Genomic DNA, 10468 nt, shown 5'->3' with positions numbered 1-10468 from the left:
ATAAGTAAAAACGAGAAAATATATTTGTAATTTAAACATCACTGACATTTTCAGTCCAATCAATGTATTTCTTGGAACTGTTTTATTGCTAGCTGCTAAACAATGACTTAAAAATTAATTATTTATTCGCCTAACGGATTTCAAAGAACTTTTTTCTACAGTAGTTTCTGTTGTATCGATAATCTTGCTATTCGACGTAAATTGAAAGAACATCTTCGGACAGCTTTGAGAATCTCACCTACCCAAAAGACTTGCTGACTTACGTCGGCTTCCGGGGCCCCTTCCGGTCTTTAATCCACCTCTGAATCTCGGTCCACCCCTCGACTCGCATAGACCATGCACGCACACGCGTGCCTGAGCATTCGCACGCGTACACGTTCGAGCCAAACGCTTCGGAAGGGGATGGGCGATGCGGAGCAAAGGAGAGGGCTCATTCAATTCAATTACGTAATGAATTGTCGTGTCTTGAGTAAACACCCTTCCTCGCCGCGACTTGCCGGCGGAAAATCCAGGACGGTATCCACCGGTACCCTCCTCTCCACCCCCCCCTCTCTCTCTCTCTTTCTCTCTCTCTGATTTTCAGCGGGAGGAGAACGGGATAGCGGTTTAGGTAAACCAAATCAATCTGGCACCGGCTATATGAAATCCCCCTGATGCACCTCTCGCATGCGTGTGCGGGCGAGCTGCCTATGTGCAAGTAAATCCGGATTTCCGCGTGCGTTGGTGGTCCTTTATGTGCGCGCGCGAAAGCGCAAACGTGCACGCGCCCGTAAATGTAAACATGCGTGCGATAATGCGTGATTACGCGTGAAGGCTCGATTCCGCCTCGGTTGCGCGCGGAATCGGGGTATCCTCTGAAAAATCACGATTTTATAACAAAGACTCGTTCGATTAATTTGAAATCGATCTTACTCGATTCCTCTGAGTGGATCGTTGACAGACGTCGACCAGCCAGCACAGAATATTTATGATAAATATTTATTATTATTCATTTTTTGAAATGTTATATAAATTTTATATATTTTTTATAAAACTTTTATTTGAGATATTATTAAAAAATAGACTAAATATTTAATGTAATTTATTATGATAAATATAAATAAATATTTCTGTTAAGTATTTCTTATTCGAATCATAATGTCTTATTAAGTATTTACATAGCATTTACTACAAGATTTACAATAAATATTTCATAATATTTATAAGAGATGTTTGTGATCTATGCAATCTAAGACCGCAAAAATATTTACAAAATATTTAAAATAAGCCTTATAAATATTTTGTAAATATTTTATAAACATTGTGTGCTGTCTGGGTCGGTGATAAAAAATGGAAAAAAAATCAAAGTTAACCATCATAATACTATTTTCACGAAACTAAAAACACGAAATATATATAATCAATTGAAATGATATTATTTTTGTAACAGAACACTTTTCAAGATACTTACGCCATTTTGCAGATTAATTAGACTAAACATTTTGCCGATGTCCTGGATAAATATCCTGGAATTGAATTCATTCGGACGGAGCTTGAATAATTTCGACGATTCCTAATTTGTCATTCAGACCGAAGAGCCTTGATCTACAGCACTAAAGACTTCTCGTCTTCTGTTTGCAAGAGCAGTATTGGTAATTTTCGTGTGTTCTCCGCAAATTAACGGGATCGACTCGAGTGACAGGGGTTGCTCGCCGGGGATTTACACGACCATTGGACTAACTCAAAGGAATCAAATTGACGGTATTACTAGGTGCCGATCGAATTAAACGCCGCATTGGGATAAACAGCTGTCGACTGCTCCAACATTCCGCAGTCTCGACTCTCATCGAATTTGATCGCGAAATAATACAACGTCCACATCTCACGAATATTCTCCCAGGAGAATCTGCCATGGTGAAGCGATAATCATCGATCGCATCTTCGAATTTAACAATCAGTGCCTTCCAAGAAATCTCGTCTTTTCGCGATCATCTAGAATCAATTAATTTTGATAAGACAACTAAAGACAACTTTTAAAAGTAATCATTTTCAAAATAGAAGAAGATTCAAATGAAAGTAGAATGAAATACAATAAAGTTCAATCGCCTTCGTGAAATTTTCGTCGTTTCGAAATCAGATCGCAATACAAAATGGTATGTTGATTAGATACAGATTAGCATCTTCATAAATCTCCGATTAGTAATAATGCAAATTTTCAATTAGAGACAATTACCTAGTATGACCGGTGATGACATGCAATGATTACAGTGATACAGTGTTGCCGCGACGAAAATTTAATACGTACTGACACCTGGTGGCAAAATGTCTAGTACACTAGGCACCAACAAGATACTATTAAAGATCAACACTGGGCAAATTTTCGGCGGATAAAAAGGACCCGGAGGTAATTGAAGAACGCTGATATTATCGACAATTGATACAAATTTGCTATTATTAACATAAATATTTGGCTTATACATTATTAAATTCATTTTTTATTACATAAATGTTCCATAAATAAATATGCGTACTGTAAAGCTATAATATCTTATATATTGCAGTAAAATTACAATTTTTTCTCTACAGTTATCATCTCTGTTGATAATAAAACTTTGACGATAACAGTGAAATCATAATTTTAAAGAAAAATCAAGTATTATTGAGTTCTAAATGCATACAGACGCCTACTAAACTAATAAATCATAAAATTAGTACAATATTGTCAGTTTTTAACTTTTATTACTTCAATATTCACAAGGACGCGAACTTCCATAAGGATATCGGTCTTTAATAGTATCTCGTCGGTGATATATGTCATGTCTCGTGATAAAAAAGTCTAAAAAATGTTTAAAGGGTCGTGTTCGAAGAGTTCAAAAAGTTCGTGCTCAGCAACTGTATCTGTTCCTGCTGTTGCTGTTATTTCTGCTTCTTTTCTCATTTCCATTTCTCATTCCCATTCTCTCTAATCTCGTGATGGTAATCAGATGACGGCAATTAGTTCTCTCTCTCTACCTGATAAAAATTTTTTTTTTAATTTTCTTAGAATCATATAATTTGAAAATTTTACATATAATTTGAAAATACTTTTGTAAATTTCAGAATTATTTAGAATTTCTGTATTATTATATTTTTGTATTATTTTTGAAAAAAAAAAACCTTAAAAAAATCTAAAAAAAATATTTAGAAAAAGTATCATATTTTAAATGTATGAAGATTTCAGAAAAAAATTTAAAATATTTTTTCCTAACTCTTCATACATTTAAGATACTTTTTCTAAATATTTTGAGATATTATAAGAAGTACAAATTGTTAATTTCTCACACACTCGTAAGATTGTACAGCAATAGCATAACAAATACAAGGTCAATAGATTTAAAAAAAAACGAGCATACAAAGTGACGACTGATTAATTTAGTCTATATTCTACTTATATAACGCACGTACATTTCGACCTTGACTTAGCCTTCCTCAGCACATATAAAAATTTTTTTTTTAACATTAGTTTAATATGAAAGATCTCACGTACAAACAAAACGCAGGTAACATCTGTATTTTATCGTACGAAATCCTTCGTATTAAATTAATGTTCAGAAAAAAATTTTTGTATGTGCTGAAGAGAGCTAAGTCGAGACCAAAACATACATACGTGCGTTATATAAGTGGGATAATAGAATATAGAATATAAATTAATCAGTCGTCATCTTGTATGCTTGTTTTTTTTTTCAATCTATTGATCTTATATTTGTTATACTAATTATAAGAATATTTATAAGAATTTTTTTACTACTGCATCAGCAAACTGAAGAATGCTCGTATGAGTCTTTGAATAGTACAAATTTGAAAAAAATGAAAGGAACTGGACGGACATTATGGAAACTACTTTTATTATATATTAAAAAATGAATAATTCAAAAAATTAATGGATGAAAAGCGCCATAAACACACACACACATATATATATATAAATCATTAGAACCTAAAATGAAAGAAATAAGTTTTATCATCTAATGCCCAAAATAATATTCGACATACGAAGATTTATTTGTATTAACTTTGACGATTATTATTATTATTTAGAGTTATTTTTCCTTTACTAATATAATGTACGAATATTTATACTTTCTAGAATTGTCTGTAGAAGAAACAGCGGATTTAAAAAATTTTGTAGTTGATAATGTGGAAATAGAAATAGCAGAATTAGAGCGGAAAAAAAAGCAATAACAAAAATTAAAGACGAAAAGCATCACAAAATGAGAAAATTTTATTAAAATAACAAAATTTTTTATACATTACTTTAAATACGAAGTGTCACTACGGTTTGAATGTTAAGATGTTGGACTTTTTTTATTATATATTTATTTAAATGAATTAATTTCAGAAATAATAATTGCGTGCTGATATGATTATCGGACTTTCAACGCAATTAATCTGAAATATTAATAATCCCCCCAAATTTCACAAATTATAATTTTTTATGCAAAAAAACTTGGCGCTGCTAGATCTCAAAATATAATAAGATGATCATCAAATAATACCGAATAAGAAATATAATGAAGAGATTTAAGAAAGAAAATGAGGTGGACTAACAATGTACAGTGTATGTGTGTATGTACGAGCAAATGATTAAAAATATCAAATATGAAAATTAATGAAGAGATAAGAATGAAGTGAATTAATAATATACAACGTGTTCATATGTGCGAGCAAATTCAGATAGATATGCGGCTTAGATTTAATATAGGATAAGTATTTATATGATGTACATTATATAAAATTGTAAAAGCGTATATAAGTAAGAATAGGATAATGATTTTAGATTTGTAGTTGCAGTTTAAGTTAGATTTCAAAGTAGATTTTTAATTAATTACATAATCTTAATTGTAATTGTGATTGTCATGTTAATTAATGTTAATTAAACAGTAAATATCGTTCATTTTTTTTATGTAACATTACTTATTATATTTTGAGAAGTAGCAGCGCCAAATTTTTTTACATAAAAAATTTTGTTATTTTAATAAAATTTTCTTATTTTGTAATGCTTTGTCTTCAATTTTTTGAGATTTAATGTTGTATTCCATTGCAAATATAAAAGACTCATGAATAGAAAGGTAACAGTATCACTTTTTTTCATTAATTAAATGTTATATGTTGCAATAAAATGTTTGTTCTTTTCGCAATTTACAAAGTACAATAGTATATGTCATATGTTGCAAGAAAATATATATTCTTTTTGCAATTGGCGCAATTTAAAGATTTTATTTCATTTTTTTTTAAATATATGCATACGTACTATTGAGGGGCAATTTATAATAAAAAAATTAACAATATTACCACTTGAATTATAATATTTATGTAACGATTTTTTTTTGAGTTTATGTATTTATTGTTTAGTAAAGTTTTTTATGGGTTTATGGGAGGTACACGCACACTTGGCGTCTTTTTTTTACCTTTTTTTTAAAAAGGTAATTTTGTTGCGTATGCCTCAAATGCTATTATAAAATTAATAAACTTATATACACTACACAACATATTTGTTAACCAAACACAGAACTTGTCAACCTCAAATTTGCGACTTAAAAAAAAACTAGTGTAACGTAGATAGCGCTGAGACAAAATAATTCAAGCTGCTTACGGTGAAAATGGATGGTGCCTAAACCTATTTATTCGCATTAAGCCATAAACACAATTCGAAGCAACAATGATAGTGATAGAAATAGCGATAGGAACAGAGAAATCCAACATACGGGAACGCCTATGTCAATGCATTTTCGTATGTTGGATTGTTCTATTCTTATCATTATTGCTATTGTTACCGCTATTTCTATCGCTATCGCTGTTGCCTCCATCGCATTGTGTTTAGGGCTTTAATCTTAAGTGCGTTCTGTCTTAGTTTTGTAATATTATAATAAACGAAAAAAAAGATATAGAATGAAGTTTACAATGTAAATACCTAAAGCGAATGAACCTCATGCCTACGAGCGTCATATGCTAAATGTCGAATTTGGATTGTGCGCAAGGTGATAGATCAGAAAAGTAGCGGAAATAAGGCGCCAAAGTCCGTATTTTGTTAAGACAGTGTCGACATCGTTGCGATAAGATATTTTATAGTATAAAAAGTTGCGCGATATCTATTATTTTAATGAGTTACAGAATAAGTGGAGCCGAATCGAAAATCGGCCGTGAAATGCAAATCGTGTCGAGCGAACCTTGTAGTATATATATAACATAAACTGTAAATTTTCAGTGCAGTGAATTTTGGAATACAGCCATACATGTGTGTGTATCCGTAGCATACTGATTTAGAGTACGTTCCGAATTACGCATGAAGCACATGATGTATCGTTTTATCCTTATTATTTGGTGAACAACAAGGTGAATAACAAATGATGCATCATGCCCAATTCAGAATGCACCCTTATTGTAGTACTAATCAGCCGACGTAATAAATAAATATATCAGAATATATACATTTTTGTTACGGTCAACTTTGAATGCGAAGAGTATTTTTCCAATATCAATAGCGATAGCCAGCAATTACGTATTTTATGTTATTTTAACATACTTAGCATTAGCATTTAGATTACAAATATGGTAATTTTAATTCGAATTTGTATAAATTAGAATTTTGCGTGTCAGGTAACTGATATCATAATATGTAATTATTATTTTTAGATACGAGGCCTTGCAGGAAAATTATATTATTCAAGTGTCAGTGCTACAATTTCACCTGCTACTGTTAGATGTTTGACGACGTCAGGATTTATTACAGGTGATGATACATTTTTTACTTCGATGCAATTACTGATAATTTTATTCTTTTTTCACACAAATATTTTTGTAAAATATTAAATATTTTCTATCTATAATATTTTTCTTCTTAGCATATCAATTTGAAAAAATCCTTTTGGATTTTAAATATTTATATCATTATTAAGATGTATTTTAATGTTTATATCATTATTCTCTTTCTAAATCATAAATAAATCTTTAATCCTGCAATTTCAGTATTTAAAGACACTAAAGAAAAACCCAATACTCGAACAAACATGGATGAGGTCATTACAAAAGAAGTATGTTTGCATATTATTATGATTAAGATATTTTTTCTTTATTAAATACCATTAATTTATTAGAATTATTTAAGATTATAATTATTTTGTATATAAAAGGTTGGGGATAATGGCATAATAGTCTTAAACCGACCTAAAGCGTTGAATTCTATAAATTTGTCCATGGTTAAAAAAATATATTCTATTCTCAAACAATGGGAGTCTTCAAAGAAACTGGTAATAATAGAAGGTACAGGTGAGAAAGCGTTTTGCGCGGGTGGTGATATCAAAGTATTTGCCTTGTCATTGAATGAACCAGCAGGAAATCTACAGGGCGAAGAATTTTGCAGGGTAATGTATACGTAAGTATCTGTTCAAGAGTAAATGCATCTTTATCTACTTATGTGAGCAAAATGATTTTTTTCTTCTGTTTCTAGTTTAAATCATTTGATCGGAACATATAAGAAGCCTTATATTGCTATTATCGATGGGATAACAATGGGAGGTGGTGTTGGATTATCTATACACGGCAAATACAGAATTGCCACGGAAAAAACTCGGTTTGCTATGCCGGAAACGGCAATAGGATTTTGTCCTGATGTTGGTGCGACTTACTTTCTGCCCAGATTGAAAGGCAAACTGGGTATATATTTAGGTTTAACAGGACACAGATTAAAAGGTATAACTTCGGTTCTGTTGAGAATTCTATATACATAAACAGACATTTATAAGTATATGTTTTGAATATGAAGGTGCCGATGTTTTTTTTGCTGGGATTGCGACACATTTTGTACCATCAGAGAAACTCGCAGATTTAAAACGCGATTTATTTGCATTGCGCGAAATTGACATTGAGCCTATTTTAAATAAGTATCACCAAAAATTGAAACACGAATTCAGCTTGGCACCTCATATGTCACAGATAGAAAATTGTTTTTCTGCTCCAACCGTTGAAGAGATAATTGAAAGGTAAGCTAAAGATATTAAAAAGTTAAATTAATATTTTTTCACTTGTAATACAGCAAAGGATATAATTTGTTTTTTATATTAAGACTGAAGAAAGATAATTCGGACTGGGCACAAAAGAATATAGAAATACTGCTTAAAATGTCTCCATCTGCTCTCAAAATCACCAAAAAAGCGATTGATGAAGGAAAAGAAAAATCTTTAGCAGATTGTTTAAAGATCGAATATAGATTGTCCTGTACCGCTTTAACCAGAGATGGTGATTTCTATGAAGGTAATAAGATGAAATTTAGGTGCATTTTACAGGTTGTATTTTTGGATCAATATTTTATTTCTAGGTGTCAGAGCTCTTCTAATCGACAAAGATCAGAAACCAATATGGAAGCCATCATCCTTGGCCGATGTAACGGATGAATATGTAAATAAACGATTCGCGGCATTTCCTGCAGAGAAGGAATTGCAGTTGGAAACCAAATTATAAAAATTACGAAATATTTTTGTATATGTACTGTGGATATATATACATATTGTTATAAAAACAAGTTTCTACTACTTTATTTAATCCTGATTTTTTTACATTGAGATCTATATAAAATCATTGACATTGTTAATTTTTTTCTTTTCTAGACTGGATTCTTCAAATGTAAAATTAACTTTATCTATTCAATTTATTTTTTATTTTTTCTAATTTTAAAAATTAAAAAATATTAAAAGTAAGTTTAATTGAGATTAAAATTAATCTTAAATTGGTTAATCTCGTACATTTTTGTATTTTTGTATTAAAGGATTTAATTTAAAAACTTGCTGGACTATAAATACCAACCACTTTACACAAAAAAATTAGAGGAGCACTTTAAAATCGACAAATTTTACCAATTTTAAGAAACTAATATCTCGACTTCCAGGAATCGCAGGATATTTTTTTCTTGACGCGTTTTAGGGTAAAATCTCTACTTTCAAATGGCTTAAGTAAAATTTTTCGTTCACGTCGATTTTTTTTAATGGAACACCCTATTTTTTATTCCAGAATCTAATAGCTAGTGTCAAAAAAGTTGTTTTACAAAACATTGTAATACGCGCGTACTTTTTAAATTATAAGACTTGAAAATACTGCCGGCATTAGCATTACGCAAGGTGTCCGACCGACGGCTAAAACCTTTTTTTTTATTGTTCAGGATCATGTCCTGGATGACATTTGTCGTGATCAAGACCACTGGAAATTATTCCTCTTATTTTCATTTTTTCATTAAACATTCATTTTTAAATAAAAATTATAACCTCCAATGATTTTGGTTTTGACAAATGATAATGCAGATAATAATGCAGGAATCTATCCTTTAGAAAGTAGATAAATTATACTGAGTTATACTTACCAACTCATTAACATTCACATTCTGAGTTGGTGCTATTGCGCGATATAGGCTGTGTTCTAAAATTCATTGTAGCTGAAGATTTATAAAGCGGGGAGCGCACAGACTCTCTTACGTTCTTTATTTTATGGAAAGGAAGGAAACGAAGGACTTTGATTGGTACACTTTCTTATGCATTATATACATGTTATGCGTTATACAAGAGTGCTCCCCGCTATCTCTAAAATTCTATAGTATGCGTGACATAAATTATAGCATGTTAACGCGCTACATCGTTGTAAGCGTGCGCTGAATACGGGCAGTATAGTATACGTCACGTAAACTGTAGATTTTCAGCGCTGGCTGTGCATTTGAAACACAGCATACATGTAAATTTTATGTGTAAGGTGCGTTCGGTATTGCAAACCGGAGGCGTCCGTTTGTTCTTTTACCTCGAAAATCGTTCGGCAACTCGCATCTTTCTGCTATATGTCATCTCATCTGCATTCGATATTAACATTTCTAAAGCCAATCGCTAGCTGCTCGATCCACTGCGGATTCAAAGATCGAGCTCGCAGAGCTAATGTAGATTATTACTATATTAAATTCATAATCTGTATATGATAATATATCCAACTGATTCGTTAACACATAACGTACATTCATCTCTTCTATTTTACAAATAGTGTATTTAAACTGTTATAATGTCTGAATCTACAAACACTCAAACAAATGCTATCAAATAGAAATTGATGGAGTACATTATGTACAATATATATTTAATGAGGAAAGTAAGTTTTTAATTCTTTTCCTTTTTATGAATTTGAAGTTACGTATTTGAAAACACAGAATTTGCTAGTTAATTTTTAGATCAAAGCTTATGTTGCACATATAAAATGAAATAAAATCAAACTGTATTAATATATTACAGACTTTTTAACGAATATAAATCAAGTGATATAACTTATAAATTACAGAAATTTATTTTGCAATGTAGTATTTTCTTTTAAGAAAACACACTTTGCATATAAGTCTGTTACATTCATAACGATCTATTTTTAGTATATAAAACTATTATCAGTTTCTAATAAAGCGGAAGAAATTTTCAATTAATAGGATATTTTT

General features: G+C 30.9%; 1 protein-coding gene and 1 long non-coding RNA gene across 2 annotated transcripts; one reads left to right on the top strand and one right to left on the bottom strand.

The window, feature by feature from the left end:
- Nucleotides 1-717: 717 nt before the first annotated feature.
- LOC108757209 lies at nt 718-2221 on the bottom strand. The gene is made up of 3 exons (XR_001939890.1): nt 2070-2221; nt 1451-1971; nt 718-854 (listed from the first exon to the last, which is right to left on the bottom strand). It is a non-coding gene; the product is annotated as an uncharacterized LOC108757209 (long non-coding RNA).
- Nucleotides 2222-5677: 3456 nt separating this feature from the next.
- On the top strand, nt 5678-8475 carry LOC108757174 (3-hydroxyisobutyryl-CoA hydrolase, mitochondrial-like). Its single transcript, XM_018501585.1, has 8 exons — nt 5678-5749; nt 6652-6748; nt 6985-7049; nt 7149-7390; nt 7466-7707; nt 7781-7997; nt 8081-8268; nt 8333-8475. The coding sequence occupies exons 1-8, from the start codon at nt 5678-5680 to the stop codon at nt 8473-8475; spliced, it is 1266 nt and encodes a 421-aa protein (XP_018357087.1).
- Nucleotides 8476-10468: the final 1993 nt, after the last annotated feature.

This window comes from Trachymyrmex septentrionalis, unplaced genomic scaffold (assembly GCF_001594115.1).
Source record: "Trachymyrmex septentrionalis isolate Tsep2-gDNA-1 unplaced genomic scaffold, Tsep1.0 scaffold134, whole genome shotgun sequence".
Lineage (NCBI taxonomy): Eukaryota > Metazoa > Arthropoda > Insecta > Hymenoptera > Formicidae > Trachymyrmex > Trachymyrmex septentrionalis.
This window is presented reverse-complemented; position numbering and strand designations above follow the sequence as displayed.